This window comes from Mobula hypostoma, chromosome 2 (assembly GCF_963921235.1).
Source record: "Mobula hypostoma chromosome 2, sMobHyp1.1, whole genome shotgun sequence".
NCBI lineage: Eukaryota > Metazoa > Chordata > Chondrichthyes > Myliobatiformes > Myliobatidae > Mobula > Mobula hypostoma.
In genome coordinates, this window is record NC_086098.1 from 193,637,818 (window position 1) to 193,664,845 (window position 27,028).

The 27,028-nt window shown below is 40.6% G+C and overlaps 1 protein-coding gene across 3 annotated transcripts in view; it reads right to left on the reverse strand.

Annotated features, from left to right (window-relative positions):
• Window positions 1–596: 596 nt before the first annotated feature.
• Window positions 597–27,028, reverse strand: part of xkr7b (XK, Kell blood group complex subunit-related family, member 7b) — a 253,261-nt gene continuing 226,829 nt past the window's right edge. For all 3 annotated transcript variants that reach the window (XM_063030572.1, XM_063030590.1, XM_063030582.1), the window contains exon 3: window positions 597–2,254. In XM_063030572.1, coding sequence (XP_062886642.1) covers window positions 1,308–2,254 — 947 coding nt within the window. In that variant the 3' untranslated portion in view covers window positions 597–1,307. The remainder of the gene's footprint in view (window positions 2,255–27,028) is intronic.

Genomic DNA, 27,028 nt, shown 5'->3' on the forward strand with positions numbered 1-27,028 from the left:
CTTATCCTAATCAATTAGACCATCTAGAGACACATGATAATGCAGTAACTTATCTTTCCTAATTCCCATTTTTGAATGAATCTAACTTTCCAAAACTTTAAAAATATTGGCTGTACTTGAAAATTGATACCTCATTATTGGAACTATTTGTTTCCAGTTTTACTGATGAGAGGTTAATTGTGTTGATTAATATATCTTTACAGATGCTTTTAACTGTTCACTGCCAAAAGCTGTATTACAACAAAGAAAGCAAGTGTGATATTTTAACAGACTACATTTAAAAATTTGTACCTGCCAGCCAACATACAAACTAAAAATAATTAATGTTTGTAAAATAATATTTATATTTGTACTCTGAATCTAAAACCAACATTTTAATATTATTTTATATTTCAAATTGATTTGAAGTCATATTTCCTGAGAATTTGCTTTGCATTCTATGTATGGTATTAAGTTAAGATAGTAAAAGTGAAAAGATGACATTTAAAACAAAGTCAAATGTTCTGCTAATTTATTAAAAAAAGTCATAATATCTTGCTATTCTATATTGCAGCTTTAATGCTTTAATTCCCTGCACTGAGATGTGCATGGCCCATTACAATGTGAATTGTAAGAATTACTATAATTATCTATTTTGTTTGCAAGAATGTTGAACATATTTCCATTGCCAGAACCATAATAACTGCAGAAAAACATCCTGCTTACATCAAAAAATAGACTTGTGATGTATAGGGATTAAAAGTTCAAACAATGTGTGTTATCTAACCTCTACAGAATATCATATACTGTCATTACTCTTAATATTTGGTCACTATTTGGCAAATAGATTGTGACATTAAAAAAAAAACTGGTTAAGGAGAATAAGCTATAGTAAAGTTTGGAAATAATACTTCAAACATCACATGCAAACCGTGTTTTTTTTTTCAAACAATCAGCAAAGTTTGACATTTCTAAGTTTAAACCCAAGGTACCGTACATTTACCTGTGTGTAGCCTTTCACAATTGAGTCACACAGAACTATGTGCACCTACACTTATTTTCTTTGAAACAAATGTAAAAATCATTTCCTGTAAAAGGCAAGAACAAAAATAACTGACCAGTTCACTCCAACAGAGTCAGAGTGTGGCATCAATACAACATTTCCTCAGCAAAGACACGTTAGTAGATACAGGCGTTCTGTACACTGCTATGACAGAGCAAGGTTAGTTGCTGAGGGGGCGCCCTGCAGTGCACTGTTATTCTACATAGACTTGAACCCTTTAAGAAGGGTGAAAATATTCCATGCATCTAGATCTGCCTGTATATGACTACACAGTGGTTTCATATTCCAGTACTTCCTGTGTAAAGCTAGTGTTTCTGTACTGGAGGCATGGAGTGGCAGGCGAGGTGTATTCCAAGGCCAGGATGGTTTTGCGCAGTCGTCTGTCAATAAAATGCGCATCCCAGGCAGGATACCGTTTTCTGGGCAAGTCAATCCTGATAACAGGCCCTTCTGTTCGCAGTGCACGTGACACTGGTGTTGGGGGAACAGTGGGCCTCACCTGAAAAACAGGCATGCAACTGTCGCGATCAGATGGCACTTGCTCACCCGCTGTAGTCCGGCACTGGGTCATCGCTCGGGGTGGACTTGTTACAACCTGTGCAGGTATGTGTGTAGCAGTGTCTCGTTCTCTGCCGTCTATACACCCACCTTGCGAACCAAACATTGGTCCATTTGGGTGCAAAGCACCATAATATATAAACATGAAGAATATTCCAAGGGCAAAACTACTAAACACTACACACACTATGATTAAGGCTTCAAAGTCTGTAGTACGGGAATCTCTGTACAAGTACCAGAGCACAGTCAAGGCAGCATTTTCACAAAAGGTAATGAAGTAGTAAATGAACATTCGACACCGAGTCCTCCCTTCCTTAACATTAAACCAACAGAAAATGTAAATAATTCCGACAACCATGTTATAAATGATTTCCTCCCACTTCGACATACAGAAGTCTGTTTCCCCGTGAATTATCCAGAAGGTCATGATGCACCAGTGGCTGACAATAAAGATTCCAAAGTAGAGTTGGAAAACAGAGGCAAACAAGGAAAATGCAATTACTCGAGCAGCAATGGTGAAGAGGTGCCAGAGAATCTGTGTAATAGCAGCCTTATACGTCATGGGCATTTTATCATCCCGAGAGTCCCGAAGTATCTTCTGGTAAGAACCTATCATCCATGCAAGGGACAGAAGTGATGCAGCTGCTGACAGACCTGGGAAAGATAATAAATATTGGAGACACATTAGCTCATTTCAGTAATGAAGTGGCACTTCCATGAAAATATCAATACCCTGATATGATCTGAACAGAAACATCAGTGTAACGAACACCCACAAAATGCAGGAGGAACTCAGCAGGCTAGACAGCATCCGTGGAGAGGAGTAAACAGTCGATGTTTCAGGCCAAGACCCTTCATCAGGACTGGAAAAAAAGATGACAAGTCACCACTCTCCATCTAGTGGTTTCACCAGTCACCTACCTTGTACTTCTTCCTCTCCTCCCCCAACGTTCTTACTCTGACCTCTCATCTTTTTTTCCAGTCCTGATGAAGGGTCCCAAACCAAAATGTCGACTGTACTTTTTTCTATAGATGCTGCCTGACCTGCTGAGATCCCCCAGCATTTTGTGTGAGGTACTTTGATTTCCAGCATGTGCAGGTTTTCTCTTGTATTAGAAACATCAGTATGGAGCATTGATTTTGCAATGCTTAATATGTTTGCATGATATTCCTCTACTTCCTATCTTAATGTATGAGCTAGAATCTCTTTTCAGCAGATTACTTAAATGTGGTTTGAAAGATTCCTTTCTGAGTAAGTTAAAGATTCATCCCACACACAATCACTTTGAGGCAATCCTGCAGCTTTTCAAACTTTCATGTGAGCTCGACCTTTAACAGAATATACTACTCTAGTAATTGAGATCATAAGTGGAGCTTTTCCTTGTGTACACATAGTAAGGTGATGCTGCAAAGGAAATTTATTCCATAAAGTGCTCATTGCTGCAGTTTCATTCAAAATGTAATGCCTCTTCCTTTGAGTCGAACACATAAGCTCCTTAAACAAGTGCACAAGCTGCACATTTCTGTTGTTAAACATGAAGTCCAAGGCTAAAAAAAGCACACAGAGTTTAAGAATATTGTCTTAGGATACTAACTTCAGAAAGAAGTCATGGCAAATTGGAATATACTGTATTTCCTTATTGACAATATATGGTGTGTTTCTCAAGGTTATAAATAGATAACTACAGATAATAAATTACTAGCATTTCCACTCCTTTTGCTCATGGGTAGTTCAGGTACATGGTTTCACTGTTTCCATGCCAATTTCATTTCTTCAAGATTTTTTTTTACATTAGGAGCAGCTTGACTTTTCTCCTTGGTGGAACATTAGCCAGAGAGGATCATAATAAGCAGAAGTTTTATTTTTTAAGCTTATTCATTTGATATGTATGGGTGTTTCAAATTGCAACAATTAGGTCTTAAACTTTACATACCAAGCAGTATTTCATGATAAGTTTGTTTTCTGGTCTTCAATGCTCACAAAATAAACCATTGAGCCAATGGCGCTAAAGTAACGCTGACAATGAAACACTATGAAGTGACTAATAGGGTTTTTTAAAACTTTATTTGTCTAGCGGAAATTAGATGACCAGGTGGACAAGACCACTTTCCCAATGTTCTATTTTAATTCATTGAATTTTAATAAGCTCCACTGAGAAGACCAGAAAGATGTCCATCCCTTGTATATACATAGTTTTTTTTTCTCATAATATTAAGGGAATCCACTGCATTTTGAAAATCAGTAACTTGAATGGAAAAACATAAGGTCAACTAAAGTAATAAGAACTTGTGGGGTCAGGAGGATGCTAAACAGATCGATCCATTTCCTACAGTGCCACAAGAGGCCAACATTCTCTTCCAGGGCTCAAACAGTACATTTAATTCTCCCCAAAATACCTTGATACTCAAGACCTTTCCTAAAAACTGTCCCCATGATTTTCTGAGTCCTTGAAATTGTAGCTTTCATCACTGCATGTGCTGAACCCGAGAAGCTAAAATTTGGTCTGTTTATGTTAGGATATTTTGTCATTACCGCTGGTCCACTTCAGAATTCTTCATTGACTATGATTTACCAACAGATGAAAGTCACATCATTTTCAGGTGGAAACATGATGCAGTAGATTCAGGTTATCGTTGAATGTTGAGGTCTTACCTGAGCACACGTACATTGTATTGAAAGAAGACATCTGATTATAGAGAGCTGGTAACCAATGAATTATGTTTTCCAGCAAGAAAGCAACTGGCGAATTTGGAATGGACTTAGAGTTGTGTATATTGTCAAAATAATAAACACTCATTATTATTCAGATGTCTTCAGAATATAAAGCACTTATAATTCCAACTAAAGGTTCATTTGAAAAATACATATATATAACTAAAAGAGTAGAAAACCAATAATTTCTAGCTGGTTGTCATATTTTGATAGAGGAGAGGGAGCACACACCTGCAAATCTGGAAAACCAAAATCAATAGCAAGTGCATGCCAGTGAAAGTTTTTTAAATGCAGGTCCTTTTTTTATTCCTTTCAGTTGAAATACTCAGTGGCCACTTTATTAGGTACACCTCTACACCTGCTCATTAATGCAAGTCTCTAATCAACCAATCATGTGGCAGCAACTCAATGTATAAAAGCATGCAGACATGGTCAAGAGATTCACTTGTTGTTCAGGTCAAACATCAGAATGGGGAAGAAATGTGATCTAAGTGACTTTGAGTGTGGAATGATTATTGGTGATTAAACAGGATGGTTTGAGTGTCTCAGAAACTGCTGATCTCCTGTGATTTTCACACACAAGTCTCTAGAGTTTACAGAGAATGGTGTGTAAAACAAAAAACATCCAGTGAGTGGCAGTTCTGTGGGTGAAAATAACTTATAATGAGAGAGGTAAGAGGACAATGACCAGACTGGTTCAACCTGACAGGAAGGTGACAATAACTCAAATAACGATACGTTTCAACCCAGGTGTGCAGAAGAGGATCTCTGAATGCACAACATGTCAAACCATGAAGTGAATGGTCTACAGAAGCAGAAGACCATGAATGTACACTCAGTGGTCACTGAGTGTATGATGGTGCTTGTTGCTAAAGTAATCCAGATGGCCTTTGAAAACTGTAAAGAATAGTGACCTGAAAAACATCAAGTATTAAATATCATAAGTTTCAGAGCAAGAATTTTAAACCTTAGTCATTCTGTTTCAAGTTAAGCTAATAGGCCAGGTTATCTCTACATAGCTCCAAACAATGAGTTTGGTAATCTGGAGTACATTAGTGGTTGTTAGAATCACTTCAATTCTCTCACTCTCAATGTCTATATAGTCTCATATGCAGAAGCTATAAAAGTATATTTTGTCTATTTGCAATCTATTTATGAATTTTTACAAATGACACCTCTATCAGTCATCTGGAAAATTTAAAATAAATGCAGTGCATTATGCAACTACAAAACTCTTGCAATCAATGCCTTCACGTGTCAGTTAGCATCTCTTTCAAGCATGGATTTGCTGAAAAGTTCTTATGCAGCCAGAGGTACAAATAATAACTGAGATATTGCTCAGTCCTTGACAGTGATGCTTTATACAATTTATCATCTGCAATGTCAGTCCAAGATAAGAAATGTCCTGTCAATTTTAATTCTCTGCATTAATATCAGCCAATAGTCCCTAGTCAGGCACTAGAACCTAAAGCTCTTTATTTCACTGCAATGCAAATATCCACAGAAAGCTCACTGTGCCAATATGACATCATCATTTTACAGAAAAGCCATTCCATGGCCTCTGGTGACACTACTGATTGATGCTGAATTATGGTGAGTGAGCTTATATCCATTTACAGTAAAATAAATTCTGGACTGACTGCACTCCATCCATACAATGTCAATCCCAACTGCCACATTTTAATCAGCATTTTTACTATTAATGCTTTTCCAAAGAAAATAATTTTCTGCAAATGTATAAGATGATTTCCCCATGTAATCATGCCACAAATTTAATCTTGGATGATTACGGAACAGATTGAGTTGTTGGTACTCACTTGAATGCACTCTTGCTTTTTTTTAAACTGAGATCAACACATGTATCTTAAAGACCAAAAGATCATAGACATATGAGCAGAAGTAGACCTTTCAGCCCATCGAGTCTGCTCTGCCATTCCATCATCTCAACCCAATTTTCCTGTTTTCTCCCCACAGACTAATCAAGAACATATCAACCTCTGCTTTAAATATACAGAATGACTTGGCCTCCACAGTCCTTTGTGGCAATGAATTCCACAGATTCACTACCCTTTGATAAAAAGAAATACATTCCCTAAATGGATGTCCCTCTACTAGGTTCTAATGAGATTCTCCCCCCCACCCACCGCAACATTCTTCTAAACTTCAGTGAGTACAGGTCCAGAGCCATCAAATGTTCATTATATGAAAACACTTCCATTCCCATCAACCTTCTTGTGAACCTCCTCTGGACCCTCTCCAATGCCAGCATACCTTTCCTTAGATATGGGGCCCAAAACTGCTCACAATATTTGAAGAGTGGTCTGACCAATGCCTTATAAAGCATCAACATTACATCCTTGGTCTTCTATTGAATTCTAAATGAATCCTAACAGTGCATTTGCCTTCCTCACAATTGACTCAACCTGCAAGTTAATCTTTAGGAATCATGCATGAGGGCTCCACAGTCTCTTTGCACCTCTGATCTTTTAAGTTTCTTGCTGATTAGAAAAATGTCTATGCCTTTAATCCTCCTACTACAGTGCATGACCATACACTTCCCTACACCAAATTTCAAGTTCTGCTTCTTTGCCCATTATCCCAATCTGTCCAAGTACTTTGGCAGAGTCCTTGCCTCAACACTACCTGCCCCTCCACCTATCTTCATGTCAGCCACAAGGCCATCAATTCATCCAAATATGTCATCGAAATCATTGACATATAATGTGAAAAAAGTGGACCAAACACCAACTCCTGCAGGATACCACTAGTCACTGGCAGCCTACCATTAAAAAAACACTCTTTACTCCCACTCTTTGTCTCCTGGCAGTCAGCCAATCTTTTATATGTGGTAGTACCTTTCCTGTAATACCATGGATGGTTACATTGTTAAGCAGCCTCATGTGTGGCACCTTTGTCAAAGACCTTCTGAAAATCCAAGTATACAACATCCACAGATCTTCCTTTGTTCATCCTGCTTGTTATTTTCACAAAGAATTCTAACAGATTTGTCAGGCAAAATTTCTCCTTAAGGAAACCATGCTGATTTTGGCCTAGTTTATATGTCCCTCCAAGTACTCAAAACCTTATCCTTAATAATAGATTCCGAATTCTTCCCAACCACCAAAGTCAGGCTAACTGGCCTATAATTTCCTTTCATCTGCTTCTTAAAGAGTGAGGTGATATTTGCTATTTTCCAGTCCTCCAGAACTATTCCAAAATCTAGTGATTCTAGAAAGATCATTACTAATGCCTCCACAATTTCTTTCAGAACTCTGGTGTGTAGTTCAACTGGTCCTGGTGACTTCAGACCTTTCAGCATCCCAAGCACCTTCTCCTGTAATAGCAACTACACTCATTTCCACTGCCTGACACTCTTGAATTTCTAGCATACTGCTTGTGTCTTCCACAGTGCAAACTGATGCAAAAATAATTAATAAGTTTGTTTGCCATTTGTTTGTGCCCCACTACTACCTTTCCAGTATCATTTTTCAGTGGTCCAATATCCACTCTCACCTCTCTTTTACTCTCTTAATATCTGAAAAAACACTTTTGGTATCTTCTTTTGTATTATTAGCTATACTACTTCATATTTCATTTTTTCTCTTAATGGCTTTTTAGTTGCCTTCTGTTGGTTTTTAAAGGCTTCCCAATCCTCAGCCACAGTTGCCTCATGCTCCCTTTAGTATACTTCTTCATCTTTGTGATGTACCTATCCTGCACCTTCCAAATTGGTCCCACAAAATTCAGCCATTGTTGTTCTGCCATGCTTCCTGCTAGCATCCCTTTCCAATTAATTTTAGTCAGCTCCTCTCCCATGCCTCTAATTCCCTTTATTTTATTTTCTCCTTCTGAAACTGCGAGCGAGAGTGAATTCAAACAGATTATAATCACTGCCTCATGAGGGTTCATTTATCTTAAACTCCCTAATCAAATCCAGTTTATTACACAACACCCAATCCTGAATTACCTTTCCCCTGGAAGAGGGCTCAACCTCACACTGCTCTAAAAAGCCATCTTGTAGGCATTCTACAAATCCCATCTCTTGGGTCCAGCACAATCTACCTGGATATTGCTGTCCTCCATTGCCCTTTTTATATGCCCTTTTCATCCCCCATTTTAATTTGTAGGCCACATCCTAGCTACTGTTTGGAGGCCTATATGTAACTCCCATTAGGATCTTTTTACCTTTTTCTACATCTTCTATCCTACGTCACTTCTTTGTAAAAATTTGATTTCATTTTTTTTTACCAACAGCAGCACCACACCCCCTCTGCCTACCTGCCTGTCCTTTTGACACAATGTGTACCCTTGGATATTAAGCTCCCAACTATGATCTTCTTTCAGTCATGACTCATTGATACCCACAGGATCATAACCGCTAATCTCTAACTGCGCTACAATATGATCTACCTTATTCCATTTACTGCGTGCATTCAAGTACATCACCTTCAGTCCTGTATTCATCACTTTTGTGATTTTGCAACCATTTCACACTTCAACTCAACCCACTGCCTGCAATTTTGCCCTATGATCTGTCTGTCCTTCCTCACAGTTTCACAACACACTGCATCTACTTGTATACTAACTACACCACCTGCAGCCCTATCACTCCTGTTCCCATCCCCCTCCCAAATTAGTTTAAACCCTCCCCAACAGCTCTAGCAAACCTACTCCCAATCATGTTGGTTCCCCTCAGTTGCAGGTATAACCCTCCCTTTTTGTACGGGTCATACCTTCCCCAGAGAGATCCCAATTGATCCGGAAATCTGAAATCCTCCTTCCTGCAGTTACTTCAGCTACGCATTTATCTATCAAATCACCCTATTCATACCCTCACTGGTGCGTGCAATAGGCATCAATCCAGAGATCACTACCCTTGAGGTTCTGCTTTTCAACTTTCTACCTATCTCCCTATATTCTCTCTTTAGGACCTCCTCCCTTTTCTTACCTTTGCCATTGATACCAATATGTACCATGGCTTCCGGTTGCTCATTCTCCCCCTTTAGAATGCCTTTGATTGGACAGCAGCGCAGATTCAGTAGAAGCGTTTCTGTGCAGGACCAGAGCTGAGCTTGAAAAAGCCGCCAGTTTTCAGTGGGAGTCTTTGATCGGACAGTGGCACAGATGCAGTAGAAGTGTTCCTGTGTAGGTCCAGAGCAGAGCTTGAAAAACCTGCCTATTTTCAGTAGGAGTCTTTGATTGGACAGCAGCACAGATGCAGTAGAAATGTTCCTGTGCAGGTCCAGAACAGAAGTTAAAAAACCCAGTCACCATAAAAGGGAGGTCAAGCAGAATGGTCATCTTGAGTCAGAGTGATAAGGCTTTGGCTCAACAGACTTCGGCAAGAACAGGTAAGTAGGTAAGATTATTTCTTATTTCTTTTTCTTATTTAACTCTTGAAAGAATAGGGGGTATGTTTTCAGGGCCAGCGTTCACTTCTGGGTGTCAAATGTGGGATTTTCAGGAGACTTCCAGCCTCCCTGATGGCCATATCTGCACCCGGTGCATCAAGATGCAGTTCCTCAGAGACCATGTTAGGAAACTGGAGCTGCAGCTCAATAACTTTCAGCTTGTTAGGCAGAGTGAGAAGGTGATAGACAGGAGCTACAGGGAGCTAGTCACCCCAAGGCTACAGGAGACAGATAAATGGGTGACTGTCAGGAGAAGGAAGGGAAAACGTCAGATCATGGTTTGCACCTTTGTGGCCGTCCCCCTCAACAATAAGTACTCCATTTTGAGTATTGTCGGGGTGGGGAATGACCTACCTGGGGTAGCAACAGCAGCTGTGCTTCTGGCACTGAGTCTGGCCCTGTGGCTCAGAAGGGTAGGGAACTGAAGAGGGTGGTAGCAGTAATAGGGGACTCTATATATAGTAAGGGGGACAGTGAGGTTATTCTGTGGATGTGAAGAAGAAACATAGATGGTAGTTTGCCTCCCAGGGTCCAGGGTCCATGATGTTTCTGAACATGTCCACAATATCCTGAAAAGGGAGGGTGAGCAGCCAGAGGTTGTGGTACATATTGGTACCAACAACATAGGCAGAAAAAGTGAGGAGGTTGTTAAAACAGAATGCAGGGAGTTAGGAAGGAGGCTGAGAAGCAAGACTTCAAGGGTAGTCATATTAGGATTGCTGCCTGTGCCACACGACAGTGAGGGTAGAAATTGAATGAGGAGGCAGATAAATGTGTGACTGAATAATTGGAGCAGGAGGCAGGAATTCAGATTTCTGGATAATTGGGATCTCTTCAGGGGTAGGTGGGACCTGTACAAAAGGGACAGGTTACACTTGAATCTGAAGGGCACCAATATCCTCGTGGGCAGGCTTGCTAGAACTATTGGGAGTGATTTAAACTGATATGGTAGGGGGATGGGAACCAGTATGATAGAGCTGAGGATGAGCCAGCAGGTTTAGAAGTAGATGATGGGTGTAACATGAATATAAGGAAGGACAAGCCAATGATTGGATACAAATGCAGACAGAGCAAAGAGATAAAATGTAGCGCAGAGGGAAAATTCAAAAGGATGAAGAATACAGGACTGAAGGTGTTATATTTCAATGCACGTAGTACTTGGAATAAGGTGGACGAACTCATGGCACAATTAGTATGATGTTGTGGACATCACTGAGTCGTGGCTGAAAGAAGGCCATAGCTGGGAGCTTTACATCAAAGGATATACTTTGTATCGACAGGACAGGCAGGAAGCCATAGGTAGTGGTGTGGCTCTGCTGGTAAGAGATGGAATTACATATTCAGAAAGAGGTGACATAGAGTCAGAGAATGTTGAATCTTTGTAGGTGGAGCTAAGAAACTGCAAGATTATATATTATGGGAATGATATAAAGGCCTCCAAATAGTAGCCAAGATGTGCGGTTGAGATTGCAAAGGGAGCTGGAAAGGGCATGTAATAAGGGTAATGTCAGAATATTAATGGGGGACCCTTCAATACGCAAGGGGATTGGATTATCAGGTTAGTGTTGGATTGCAAGAGAGGGAATTTGTTGAATGCCTACCAGATGGCTTTTTAGAGCAGCTAATGCTTGAGACGACTTGGGGAAAGGCCATCTCAGATTGTGTGCTGTGTAATAATCCAGATTTTATTAGGGAGCTTAAAGTAAAGGAACCCTTATGAGACAGAGACCATAATATGACTGAATTCATACTGCAGTTTGAGAGGGAGAAGATAAGTCACATGAATCAGTAACAGAATGGAATAAAGGGAATTACAGAGCCATGAGAGAGCTTGCCCAGATGGATTGGAGGAGGATACTGGCGGGGATGATGGCAGAGCAGAGATGGCAGATTTCTGAGAATGGTTCACAAGGCACAGGATAGATACATCCCACAGAGGAAGAAGTTCTCAAATGGCAGGGATAGGCAACCATGGCTGACAAGGGAAGTTAAAGACCACATAAAAGCTAAGGAAAGGGCATACGAAGTAGCAAAGGTACGTGGGAAGTTGGATGATTGAGAAGCTATTAAAATTCAACAAAGGGCAACTAAATAAGCTATAAGAAGGGAAAAGGTGAAATATGAGGGCAAACTAACCAATAGTATAAAGCAGAAAATGAAAAATGCTTTCAGTTATATAAAGAGTAAAAGGGAGATGACAGTTGATATTGGACCACTGGAAAATGAGGTTGGTGAGGTTGGAATGGGGGACAAAGGATTGCAGATGAACATAATGGGTACTTTTCATCTGTCTTCACTGTGGAAGACACTAGCAGTGTGCCAGAGGTTCGCGAGTGTCAGGGAGCAGAGTGAGTGCCTTTGCTTTTACAAAGGAAAAAGTACTAGGAAAACTGAAAGGTCTTAATGTGGATAAGTCACCTGCACCAGACAGACTACATCCCAGAGACCTGACAGAGGTATCTGAAGAGATAGCAGAATCATTGGTAATGATCTTTCAAGATTCTGGCATGGTTCCAGAGGACTGGAAAATTGCAAATGTAACTTCACACTTTAAGAAGGGAGGAAGGCAAAGGAAAGGAAATTATGGGCCAGTTAACCTAAACTCAGTGGTTGGGAAAGTGTTGGAGTCCATTTCTAAGGATGAGGTTTTGAAGTATACATAGACCAATAATAAAATAAGTCAAAGCCAGCATGGTTTCTGTAAAGGGACATCTTACTTGACAAATCTGTTAAGAGATCGCTGAAGAAGTAACAAGTAGGGTAGACAAAGGAGAGACAGTGGATGTCATGTACTTGGATTTTCAAAAGGCATTTGATAAGGTGCCACACATGAGGCTGCTTAACAAGATAAAATCCTATGGCATTATAGAAAAAATACTGGCATGGATACAGGAATGACTGACAGGCAAGAGGCAGTGAGTGGGAATAAAGTCGCCCTTTCTGGTTAGCTGCCAGTGACTAGTGGTGTTCCTCAGGGGTCAGTATTGGGACTGCTACTTTTCACATTGTTTGTCAATGATTCAGATAATGGAATTGACGGATTTGTGGCAAAGTTTGCAGATGATATGAAGATAGCAGGACAGGTGGGTAGTACTGAGGAAGCATTGTGATTGCAGAAGGGCTTAGACAAATTGGAAGAATGGGGAAAAAAGTGGCAAGTGTATTCAGTGTTGGGAAATGTATGATAATGCATTTTGGTAAATGCAACAGTCTATTATCTAAATGTGGAGAAAATTCAAATATCAGAATGCAAAGAGACTTAGGAGTCTTCATGCAAGACTCCCAGAAGGTTAATTTACAGATTGAATCTGTGGTAAAGAAGGCAAATGCAATGTTGGCATTTATTTCTAGGGAAATAGAATTTCAAAACCAGGAGGTAATGCTAAGGCTTTATAGGAACCAGTCAGGCCACACTTGGAGTACTGTTAACAATTTTGGACCCCATATCTCAAAAAGGATGTGTTGTCACTGGAGAGAGTCCAGAGGGGATTTATGAGAATAATTCCAGGAATGAAGGGGTTAACATATGAGGAGTGTTTGGCAGCTTTGGACCTGTACTCACCGGAATTTATCAGAATGTGGGTGTCCTCATTGAAACCAACCAAATGTTGAAAGGTCTAGATATGGCGGATATGGAGAGGATGTTTTCTCTGGTGGGGGTATCCAGAACTAGAGGGCACAGCCTCAAAATTTAGGGGTCACCTTTTAGAATAGGAGGATTTTTTTTTAGCCAACGAATAGTGAGTCTATGGAATGCTCTGCCACTGACTGCAGTGGAGGCTAAGTCCATTGATATATTCAAAGCGGAAGTTGATAGATTCTTGATTGGTTGGGGCATCAAGGGATATGTTGAGCGGGCAGGTGTATGGGGTTGAGTGAGATCCCGTATCAGCCATGATGGAATGGCAGAGCAGACTCGATGGGCTGAATGGACTAATTTTGCTCCTATGTCTTGGGGTCTTATGGACCCATTCCAAGACATCCCTGACCCTGGCACCTGGGAGGCAACATAGCATCAGGGTGCCTCTTTCACATTCACAGAATGTCTTGTCTGTTCCAAGGAGCCCCTATCACTAGATAGATAGATAATTTATTCATCCCAAAGGGAATTACAGTGTCATAGTAACATTACAAGTGCACAGATATACAAATATTACAAGAGAAATAAGAAAGAATATAAAAAAATAAGTTACCTCAAACAGTCTAACAGGAGGGGGTCATCACTTCCCCAGCTATAGGTTGACTCATTATAGAGCCCAATGGCCAAGGGTAAGAATGACCTCATATTGAGCTCTTTCGAATACTGCAGTTGTCTTAGTCTGTTACTAAAAGTGCTCCTTTATTCAGCCAAGGTGTCATGCAGAGCGTGAGAAACAATGTCCAGAATTGCCAGGATTTTCCGGAGGGCCCTTTGTTCGACCACAGCTACCAATGTGTCTAGTTTGACTCATATGACAGATGCCATTGCCAGAGAAGATTGTACTGGTGACAACAGACTGGTACAGACATCCCACCCTGCAAAAACTCATTTCAGGGAGGTAGCACCATCAATTTGCGGGAGACTTCCGGGAGAGGTGGGATGTCTGCAATAGAGTAGCTCCTTAGCAGCTAGTCAGCTAGTTTAAATAACGTTAGCTATGCTAATGAAAGAATGACATCTGTTAAACTCACCTCAACATGTCTTTTACAGTCCTAACCCAGCATGGGCAATAGAAAAGTCACTGTTGCAAACAGTGCAGCGAGCAACACTGTCATTATTTTGACCCCTATTAGGCAGGGGTACACTTTAGTGTAGTCCGGGGTGACGTATGGTTTATATTTTTTTTGGAACATTCTGCCATGGCGCGCTCTCGCTCTCTCTCTCTCGTGGTCGCTCGCGTGCTCTCGCTTGCTTGTTCTCGCGCTCTCTCTCTCTCTCTCGCTCTCTCTTGGTTTCTCTCTCTCTCGCTTGCTTTCTCTCTTGCTCTCTCTCTCACTTGCTTTCTCTCTCATGCTCTCGCTTGCTTTCTCTCTTGCTCTCTCGCGCTCTCTCTCTCGCTTGCGCGCTCTCGCTTGCTTTCTCGTGAGCGCGCTCTCTCTTGTGGTCGCTCTCGCGCTCTCTCTTGCTTTCTCTTGCTCTCAAAAAAATTGATTTCCGTGATATTGTATATAATTTGCAGGTATCAGGGAGCCAATATTCATATGCGGGAGACTCCCGGAACTTCCGGGACAGCTGGGATGTCTGCTAGTAGAACACGTGAAGGACAGGCCTGCATACTCCAAAGGACCTCAGTGTCTTCAGGAAGCAGAGCCAACTCTGGCCCTTCTTGTACATAGCTTCAGCCTTGTTGCTCTATTTAAGTCTGTCATCCACGTACATCCCAGGTACTTGGTAGGTCGTCATCACATCCACGACCTCACCATCAATAGTAACAAGGAGCAGTGCAGGCCTAGTCTTCCTAAAGTGTATGATCTCCTTTGTCTTAGTGATTTTGAGCTGCAGATAACTCAGCTTACACCATTTGACAAAGTCCTCCTCCAAGGCCCTGTACTCATCATCCTGTCTTCTCTTTATACACACAACTATTGCTGAGTCATCAGTGAATTTCTGCAGATGACATGACTCTGTGGTATCTGAAATACCCTGATTCCATCGGCTGTGTAAGTCTAGGGTAGACACTCTCTGTCCCCGTCAAATGTGTGAGATTGAGACGCAAGCCCACCCCCAAACCCCGTTTGTGTGGATGCTGTGTGATTCGTTACCCTGTTACAAGTGCCACGAAATAACAGACAGTACACCTCAGACAATTAAAAGATTTAGCTTTATAGTTCTTAATTTGACTAAAGGGTTAGTAAAGAAAGAATAAAGAAAAGGGCCCATTTTAATGAAACAGTCTAATGTTTCCCCGTTGCTAATCCTCCTTCAATCTCAACCTGGGCTTCGTCGAATTACGGCTCCGCTCCGGGTCAAATCCCACGACCTCTTCTCTCTTCATCTCCCTCACAAAAGACCCCAAGCCCAACCATAGTGTCCCTCACAAAAGAAACCTCCCCTTAATCCAGCCATCCTAATTGGATGGCACACATTTCTCCTATCTCTTATCTTCAATAGCAATCCAAACAAGCAGCTTGCTGGGAACAGCACAAAAATCAAATACAGAACAGCACACAGTAAAAAAAAATATGAATTAGGGCATTACATATCTAAAGTCTGAGGTACACAGGGTAAACAGGAAGGGAACCTTGTGGGGCCCCAGTGCTGCTTATACAGCACTCTTCTTCCTTCCCCTCCACTTCTGAACAACAGAGCCAGACTCAGTGCAGGGAATTGTGGCTTCCTTCTGAGCAACGCCATCACCTCCAACAGAATCCAAGGTGGCATACCACAGGTGGGAATAGCCACAGGAGTACTCAACACTGGCTGCCTGCCTATCCTTTTCCCCCTCCTGCCTGTGTCCTGCACCTTGGGTGTAACTAGGTACTTCCCTTCATGCCCTGTCGATCAACCCCGTTCCTCCTGAATGATACGGATTTCATCCAGCTCTTTAATATAGTCTGAAAGCTGCAGGTGGATGCACTTCTTGTGGGTGTGGTTGTCACCGAGACACTGGAGGTCTCCTTGCTTTCCCACTGCTATAGTTGTGCAGTAATAAACAAAAGAAAGAAAAATTAAACAAAAAATTCTGCCTACAGCCTCCGCCACTCCTCGCCAAAGCCTGAGCTCCCCACTCTAACACTAGCCGCTGCGCTTAAACCTAACTTCTTTTTATTGGCCCTTGCCAAGTGCCTAATTATTCACAAACAAAAGTCTCCTTGAGAACTGTGGCACACAGAAAGTCCCGAATGCTCCCACTCGCTTCTTTTGAACTCTCTCTCCTGCTACACAATCCCATGTCTCTTTGGGGACTGTGGGGTGCAGAATATAAACAGATGAATATAGTTAATGTTTTTGCATCTCATGTATATTTTGCAACCTAATGTTTACTTCAAGATCAATCATTAATTTTTAATTTGAAACTTCCAACCGTAAATAGTTTTAGAGTGTTTATGTCACTATCTATTCAGTAGGTTCACCAACCCATGGTAAATAACCTGGCTGAAGTATAAGAACATGTCTTTGCTTTCTTATCTCCAAATTGGGTTGACCTCATGATTTCCCATCCAGGCCAATGACTGAATAATGAGGTGGATTTCCATGATGTTATTGGTGACCAATTATGTATCTACAGAGGGAGCATATTCAATACATTAGAACAGAGGCTCTGTAATGTTACAGGGTCTTGTGCTCACAAATCCCATTATTTAGACAAGTGCTAAGTACGACTCAACTCTGGATAGGGGGAGAAAGCTTGACAGCTGACTGAACAATGATAACTAGCAGAGATGACTGTCAAAGCTGCCAAAACATCGAGGCTTAAAAAACTGGATGCATATCACTATTTGAAGATCATATTTTTCGCTCAAGTGGAACAACATTAAAATTATTTCTGGATCAAAGTTAATGAGGCATTTTCAATTGAGAATCAATGCACAAATGAAGTTATTTTTGCAGGTAGTGACATCATCTAGCAACACACACAAAATGCTGGAGGAACTCAGCAAGTCAGGCAGCATCTATGAAAGAGAATAAACAGTCGACATTTTGGTGGAGACCATCATCAGGACTGAGAAGGAAAGGACGTGTGGGGACGGGCAGGAGTAAAGCTAGCAGGTGATAGGTGAGACTAGGTGAAGGTGAAGGTGTGTGGGTGGGGGCAGGGAGTATGAAGTGAAAAGCTGGGAGGTGATATTTGGAAGAGGGAAAGGGCTAAAAAAGAAGGAATCTAATAGGAGAGGACAGTGAACCACGCAAAAAGTGGAGGAGGGGAACCCGAGGGAGGTGATGGGCAGATAAGAAAGGATGAGAGGGTAACCAGAATAGGGAATGGATAAAGAGAGAAGTGGCAGGGTAGAAATGAACAGAAAATAGAGAAATCAATGTTCATGCTATCAGGTTGGAAGTTACTCAAATGGAATATGAAGTGTTGCTCCTCCAACTTGAGGCCATGGAAAGGCTTGCCATAATGGGAATATGATGTACAATTGAAATAGCTAGTCACCATGAGATCCTGCTTTTTTGCAGCGAATAGAGCAAAGGTGTCTGACAAAACAGTTCCCCAATCTGCGTTGTCTCGTTGATATAGATAAGTCTGCATCAGGAGCCCTGTATACAACAGATGACCTCAACTGTCTTGAATGTAAAATGTTGCCTCACCTGAAAGGACTGTTTGGGGCTCTAATGAGGGAGGAGGGAGGAGATGTTGGGGCAGGTGTAGCACTTGTCATGCTTGCAGAGATAAGTGCCAGGATGGAGGTCAGTGGGAAGGGATGAATGGACAAGGGAAGTTCTTCCAGAATTTTGTGTGTGCTGTTCAAAATTTCCAGCATCTGCAGAACCAATGTTTGTGACATAATTCAGTCAGTTTATTACGAAGCGTACCTTAAGGGCAGAACTCTCAGACAAGCAACCATTGTTTGATCTGAAGCTGCACGATTTCAGATAAGCCCTCTAATCTAGTAGAAACTCTTCCATTACTTCTTTGCTCTGCTCAGACGCTCCACCCATTCCCTCACTGTAACAACCCAAAAATGCCATCATCCAGCTTCATAATCCTTGGGTATCTAATCCCCAGTTCACTATCCTTAAACGCTTGGCTTCAGAAGTCCAAAGTGACTACTAGTAGTGTGCTGATCTACAGCCCTGATCCCAGGCCCATATTCAATTCTGAAAGATCTCCTCCCCTAAATTCTGCTTGTGGCCTCACACGTTGTTTTCCTTTTGTTTGCTCTGAAACTGAAGAGCATGTGAAGGTAAATTCACAAGGGTCAGAGGCATTCATAGAATCATCCAGCATGAAAACAGGCCCTTCAGCCCAACCTGTCTATGCTGATCAAGGTGCCCATATAAGCTTGTCCAATGGGTCAGCTTTTGGTCCATATCCCTCAAAACCCTCTCTATCCATTTACCTGTCTAAGTGCTTTTTAAATGTTATTTTACCCTGTCCTACCCACTTCTCCTGGCAGCCCATTCCATATATGCACTACCCTCTGCATGAAGATGTTGTGTCTCAGGTCTCTTTTAAATCTTTCCCTCTTTCCTTAAACCTAAGCTCTCTAGTTTTTGCGTCCCTTTCCTTGGGGAAAAAGACTGAATTCGTTCCATCTGTGCCCCTCATGATTGTATAGACCTCAATAAGATCACCTCTAAATCTCCCATGCTCCAATTAATTGGAATTGGAAAAGGTTCATTGTCACAGGCATTAAAGTACAGTGAAAAGCGAATTTTGCAAGCCATCCATGTAGATCATCTCAAAATACAAATACGTCAGGGTAAAGCAAGGAAAATGAACAACAGAATGCATAAGTGTTGTAGTAAGAGGGAAGTGCAGTGCAAGTAGATAATAAGGTGCAAAGGCCATGGCTAAGTAGATAGTGAGGTCAAGAAATGACCTTTAACACACAATAAATCCATCCAGGAATGTTACAACAGTAGTTTAAAAGCTGTCCTTAAGCTTGGTGGTGGGTCTATGAAAGACTTCATAGAGGAGAGCCGAGTTTTTGTGGTGGATTGAGCAGTTTCCATACCTATCTGCAATTTCCTGTGGTCTTGTTCAGACTAATCTCCACACCATGTTGTGAGACAACCAGATAGGATGTTTTCTAGAGTGCATCTATATAATTTGGTAAGGATGAATGGGAACATGCCAATCTTCCTTAACCTTTTGAGAAAGTAGAGGTACTGATGAGATATCTTGGTCATAGTGTCAATGTGGTTGGGCCAGAATAAACTGAAGCTCTCAACCATCTCCACCTCAACAACATCAATGATACATGTAGCCTCATGCACTCTGCTCTGCTTGTTCGAGTCAATGATCTGCTCTTTTGTTTTGCTGGTATTGCAGGAGAGGTTGTTGCCATGACACCATACCATGAGGTTCTCTATCTCCTTGATGTACTTTGTCATGTCGGTATTTGAGGTCCAGCCCACTATGGTGCTGTCATCTCCAAACTCATAGATGGAGTTAGAGCAGAAAGTGGCCACACAATCAGGAGTGAATAATGAGTAATGCAGGGGGATGAGAACAGAGCCTTGCAGGGCACCAGTGTGGAGGACAATCATGGCAGAAGTGTTGCTGCCTCTACTTACTGGATCCTTGATTGCAGTCTATGGATCATGGAGACAAGGACCCAGTTGCAAAGAGTCCTAGCTGCTCAACATTCCCCTATAACTCATGCCCTCAAGTTCAGGCAACATGGTTGCAAATCTTTTCTGCCCTCTATTCAGCTTAATTACATCATTCTTGTAACAGGATATCCAAAACCGTACACAATACTCCAGCTGTGGCCTTCACAACATCTTGCACAACTGCAATCTCCAACCATTGCCCTGATTGATGAAGGCCAGCACGCCAAATACCTCCTCCCTGACACTTCTTTCAGAGAACTATGTAATTGTATTTTGTTACAACACTCCCAAGCGTGTTTCCATTCACTGTGATAGTTCGACCTTGTTTTGACTTCTCAAGTGCAACACCTCGCACTTATCTGGATTGAATGCTATTTGCCCTTTCTTGGCCACCTACCTCATGATCAAGGTCCCCTAGTAATTTTTTTAACCTTCCTCACCATGTGTCATCTGCAAACTTACTAGTCATGCCTTGTAGGTTCTTATCCAAATTGTTTTATATAAATGACAATGCGTTGGAAACTACTGAGTATTTAAATGGTTAGAATGAAATCAGAATAGCCATTGACATGTAACACAATGATAGACTGACAATATTATATCTATGCAGACCAATTTAAGCTAATCCCATCTGCCTACACTTACACTACATGTCTCATTCTATTGCCTGTTTAAAAACCTCTTAAATGTTGCTGTTGTTTCTGCATCCTCCCTGGCAGCATGATCCAGGCACCTACCACTCTGTACAGAAACACGGACGAAAATCTTTCTCCCTCTCCTCTTAAATTCATGCCCTCCACACTGGGAAAAGTTTCTGACTATCTATCATTGCTGTGCCATTCATAATTTCTACTTTTATCAGGTTAGAACTCATTGAAAATGAACGTCCTTATAACTAATATGGTCTAATTTATCCTGGTGAATCTCTTTTCCACCATCTCCAATGCCTTCACATACTTCCTGTAATGCAGTATCAATGTATTCTACAGCTGCAACATGAATTCCCTAGTTTACTAACCCAATCAACAAAGGCAAGTATTATTGAATACGCCATCTATTTATGTTGCCTCTTTTAGGGAGTTGTGAACTTACACCCCACAATCCCTTCGTGTATAAATGCCTAAGGATCCTGCCAGTTACTGTAGACTTCCTTTTAATAGTTGACCTCCCAAAGACCTCATACTTAACCAGACTAAATTCTGCCTGCCTATACTTCCAACTGATTTACATCTTAATGTATCTTTTGACAACCTTCCTCACTAGCCATTTGCACTGTCTGCAAATCTACTTATAATCCCACTTGAACTTTTCATCCAAATCATTTACATACATCATAAACAAACTTGTTGGTGCTGAAGAAATTCTATACTTCATGTTTCAAAATTTAGAAATATTGAAAAAACTGGCCGATGCTGCATCAGCACTGGGCTTCAAGGTGAATGGTCCTGGAGTTTGGATCTGGCCGGCTCCCTGCAGACTGACCATCCGTGCTGGGTTGAGCGTCGAGCTAGCAACTCGGCCTCATAAACAATAGACAAAATGCTAAAGATATGGCAAGGTTGCTGCCCAGCGTGCCACAATAATGCTTTGAAAATAAAACTAAAATTAGTTTGACAAATTAAAATTAAAGGAAGATCACACTCCTGTGCCTGCTGAAGTAATTCTATGCCTTTGTGTTTTAACCTTTAGAAGCATTGAAAAATCATTAAATGTTAATCAAATTATCAAAAACAAGCAAACTAAACATTCTAAAACAGTTGAACTTAATTTAAATAAACTCAAATAAATAAAAATAATAAAATCACCAACAGATTAATCTCTCTTAGCTATTTGCTTTCTTTGAAATGAATGGAGATCTTACTGCAGCAGTAGATGAGACAGCAGGGTTCTGAATGAAGCTGCTGCCAGTTTTCTTCAAAAATCAATCATATAGATTCCCATACAAAATTACTTAAAAAGCAGAAATAACTACTAATCTTCAATAAAATATTGGAGAAGCAACACCATGTTACCTCTCATACTGATTCCGACATCTACTGATTACTAATTTTAAAATTCTTAATTTTGTTCTTTGTGGTGATTGACAAACATTATCCCTTAATATTTAATACTTTCTTGACAATGACAGTGACATCAAACTGAAAAACTTATTTGCAAATATTTTACATTTATACTACCAGGCAGAAATGTCTTTGTTGGTGTTTGTTCATTAAGTTTTCATCTTAAATTTACCAGTTATTTTGCAAGAAATTAATCAAATTCCTATCAAAAGCTGCATCAGTTAGATAATAATATGTGGCCCTATCACTTTTTATACAAATGTTTAATTATTGGTCATAGATTATGTACAATCTTTCCTTCCATATGTGCATTCCATTACTGTTTTCCTAATTTCTTCCTAATAAACTATAATGATCCAATAAATCACAGCTTTCTAATATTTTTATAATTCCGTTAAAAACTAGTTCTTAAAACCAATATGTGGATATCCAGACCTTAAATATATTTTCTGTGAAGTGTCCCGTTATCTTCTACGCTGCTTCATCAGCAGCCTCTCGCTTTGCGTTTGATCTTTAAAAATCTCTTCTCTTATTTACACCAAGGACAATGTTGCCAGCCTAGTACTGAGCTCCAAGCCTCTCATATTCAACAGATTTACCATCATAGCAGTTATTCACAATACTCACAGGAGCCCCTGCAATCACATGAAATTGGTGGGAATCCATGCCAAACATTGGTCAACATATTGATACAATTACAAAGAAGGCACAACAGCAGCTATATTTCATTAAGAGTTTGAAGAGACTTGGCATGTCACCAAAGATACTCACAAATTTCTACAGGATGTACTGTTGAGTGAATTCTAACAGGTTGCATCACCATCTGGTATGAAGGAGCCACTGCACAGGATCGGAAAAAGCTGCAGAAAGTCGTAAATTCAGCCAGCTCCATCATGGGCACTAGTTTCCCAAGCATCAAAGACACCTTCAAAAGGTGATGCCTCAAAAAGGTGGCATCCATCATTAAGGACCCTATCACCCAGGACACGCCCTCTTCTGATTGCTGCCATCAAGGAAGAGGTACAGGAGCTTAAAGACAGACACTTGCCCTCTGCCATCAAATTTCTGAATGGACAATGAATGCACTCCACCTTTTTTCCCCTCTCTGTTTCTCTCTATATATATATACATACACACACACACACACACACACTCACTCCTTATTGTAATTTATGGCTTTTTTTAAATTACGTATTACGAAGTACTGTCACGAAACAACAAATTTCACGATGTAGGCCAGTGATATTAAACTCGGTTCTGATTCAGTTTCAGACACTTACAGCTCTATACAGTGAGGAATTCTATCCAATGGTGAGGGAGGTATTTGCATAGAGGCCCCCCCTTTCTTTGTGAACCTCCTTAAAAGGCATAATGCACACTTAGCATTCTGTGAAAATTTACACAGCTTCCCAAACTTGCCCCCTTGCCCTAATTGATAGCAATTCCATGCTGCTTTTCACTTCACACCCATGCTAACTGGAGGCTCTACACTGGCTGTTGAAGCTGGCCTTCACCTCAAAGTATAGTATGGCCCATGGCAACATTTCTTCTGTATCACCAGCCTATCAGAGACCTCTCGAGCCAGCTGGTAAAGCTCAACTCAGATACTGTTTTGATTACAGAACTTTTTTTTCTCCTACTCTGGACTGTGAAATAAGGAAAATTTAGCACCGTTTTAATTTTCTCACTCTTTCTTTATTGATCTTTATCCCAAGCCATTACTTCTTTCAATCACACCCACACTCATCAAGTAATTTCCCAGACAACCTATCGTCCTACAACAAACAGCAGAATTCTCTCATGTGTTTAATTTACCACATTAAAGTCACAATCACCATACAAATGATCTGCCCACTGATACACCTGTTGACATCATACGAGGCATAATATAATGAAAGACTTTCAATAAAAAACCCTCTTTGCCACTGATGTCTGAAGGAAAAATCTGACCAACTAGCTGAAGCTAAAACACTGCTTTAGTGACTTACAACACACATAAAATGCTGGGTGAACTCAGCAGGTCAATCAGTATTCCTCCAGCATTTTGTGTGTGTTGCTTTGGATTTCCAGCAATTGCAGAATTTTTCATGTTTGTTTTTAGTTACTTGCAATAGTTTTAGGAAAAAAGAATGCCTTGCTTATTACTTCCAAGTACACTTCACATTTGAATTTAACCATTCAACATTATCTCAGTTCGAAACTTTGCAATATATTTCATGAAAGATTCGAATTTTGCCATGTGCAGTTTTTAACCTTTTGACCAGAAACTACAGGCAGTACTTCAATAACAGAAAGACTTCTGGATGCAGATCCCCTCCTAAATCTCCTGATCTGCATCCAGAAGGCTAATGGAGGCAGCATGCCTGATGTCACCACAAAGCTTGCTGCAAATGGTTGTTAGCAATCTGACTGCAGGAATAGTTTTTCATAAATGCAGGGGGCATGATACAGAAGTCATCTGCCTGTGTTTTCATTTTGAGAGTCATACACTTGAGGAAGCAAAAACTAGGATTTAATTAGACATCGGCAGTAGAAAAGCCATCACCAGCACTAAGTTAGCTTCGGCAAGTCTGTGGTCGCAATGGATTCAGTTTTTTCATCTTTATTCAAAAATATTAATCTGTTTTTAACAAGAGCATAGTTTTAACTATCAGATACAAGTACTGAAGTAATTAACTATGTCATGATGCATTCATCATAATTGGACAGATATTAAGAGGATTACTAACGTCAGCTACTAAATGTTGTTAATTATAGCTCTGGGTTTTATAATAATGAACAGCCTATTAAATGACTCATGCTCATATTTTTTGTGCAGTCTGGCAATTTTTATGCCATAATGCATATTAATCATGTGATTTCAAAATAAAAGTAATCTCCAGAAGATCCTGAAATCCAAAAACCTACTGTAATCATCATCATTTTGGTTTAGTTGGCAGTGCCCAGTGTAAAATTCAGAAGTTCAAGTACCACTATGGGCCAAAGCGTTTTCATTTGGGCTCAATAACGAGTACAGGGCTGCTGAAGTGTTACACAATCGTTTGAATAACATACTAAATGAAGCTCAGTCTGCTTGTTCAATGGAATATAAAACATCTCATCGTGATTCTGAGAAAGCAAAAGGAATAAAATAAACATTTTATTCAGCCTGTTCTGTTTCTTATCATAAATAAAAAGAAAATATGCTAGAAACACTTAGGAGGTTAAGCAGCATCTGCAGAAAGAAACAGTTGTCGTTTCAGGTCCAAAATAGCTCATCAATCTGACAAAGTGCCTCTATCTGGAAGCTGTACCCTCTCGTCCTAGACTCCCCACCAGGGGAAATATCCTTTCCACATCTACTATGTCTAGGCTTTTCAGCATTCAAAAGGTTTCAATGAGATCCCCCTTCATCATCCTTCTAAATTCCAGTGAGTACAGGCCCAGAGCCATCAAACATTCCTCATATGATAACCTTTTCATTCATGAAATCATCCTCGTGAATGTTCTCAGAACCCTCTTGAATGCCAGCACATCTTTTCCTAGCTGAGGGGCCCAAAACTGTTCTGAATACTCAAGGTGAAGCCTCACCAGTGCGTTATAAAGCCTCAGCATCACAACCCCGCTCTTATATTCTAGACCTCTTGAAATGAATGCTAACATTGCATTTGCCTTCCACACCACCAACTCAACCTGCAAGTTAACCTTTAGTGTGTTCTGCACAAGGACTCCCAAGTCCCTTTGCATCTCATATTTTTGGATTTTCTCCCCATTTAGAAAATAGTCTGCACATTCATTTTTTATACGAAAGTGCATGACCATGCAATTTTCCAACATCGTATTTCATTTTCCACTTTCTTGCCCATTCTCCTAATCTGTCTAGGTCTTTCAGCAACCTTCCTGTTTCCTCAACATTACCTGCCCCTCAACCAATCTTCATATCATCAGCAAGCTTAGCAACAAAGCCATTTATTCCATCATCTAAATCATTGATATACAGCATAAAAAGCAGTCCCAACACCGACCCCTGTGGAACACCACTAGTCACTGGCAGCAAACCAGAAAAGGATCCTTTCATTCCCACTCGCTACCTCTTACTAAGCAACCAATGCTCTAAACATGCTAGTAACTTTCCTATAATATCATGGGTCTTAACCATGCCTCATATGTGGCACCTTGTCAAAAGCCTTATGAAAATCCAAATATAAACATCCACTGCATCCCTGTTGTAACCTATCCTATTTGTAATCTACTCAGAGAATTCCAACAGGTTTGTCAGGCAAGATTTTCTATTAAGGAAGCCATGCTGACTTTGCCTTATTATGTCCGATGTCTCCAAAGTCTCCATAACCTCATTCTTAACAATTGACTCCAACATCTTCCCAACCTCTGAGGTCAGGCCAACTGGTCTATAATTTCCTTTCTGCTGTCTCCCTCCTTTCTTAAAGAGTGGAGTGACAATTTTCCAGTTCTCTGGAACCATGCCAGAGCCCAAAGATTCTTGAAAGATCATTACTAATGCCTCCGCAATCTCTACCACTACTGCTTTTAGAACCCTAGTGTGCAGTTCATCTGGTCTGGGTGACGTATGTACCTTTAGGTCTTTCAACTTTTTGTGCAACTTCTCCCTTGTAATAGTAACTGCACTCACTTCTCTTCCCTCACACCCTTCAACTTCTGGCACACTGTTAGTGTCTTCCACAGTGAAGACTGATTCAAAATGTTCTTTTAGTTCATCTGCCATCTTGTTCCCCATTGTTATTTCTCTGGCCATATTTTTAGTGGTTCTATATCCACTCTCAACTCTCTTATTTTTTTATATACTTGAAAAAGCTTTTTCTATCCACCTTGATATTATTTGCTAGCTTGCTTTCGTGTTTCACCTTTTCCCTCCTAATGATTCTTTCAGTTGCTTTCTGTAGGTTTTTAAAAACTTCCCAATCCTCTATCTTCCTGTTAATTTTTGTTTTGTTGTATGCCCTCCCCTTTGCTTATACATTAGTTTGGACTTCCCCTGTAGCCACGGTTGCACTATTTTGCTATTTGAGCATTTCTTTGTTT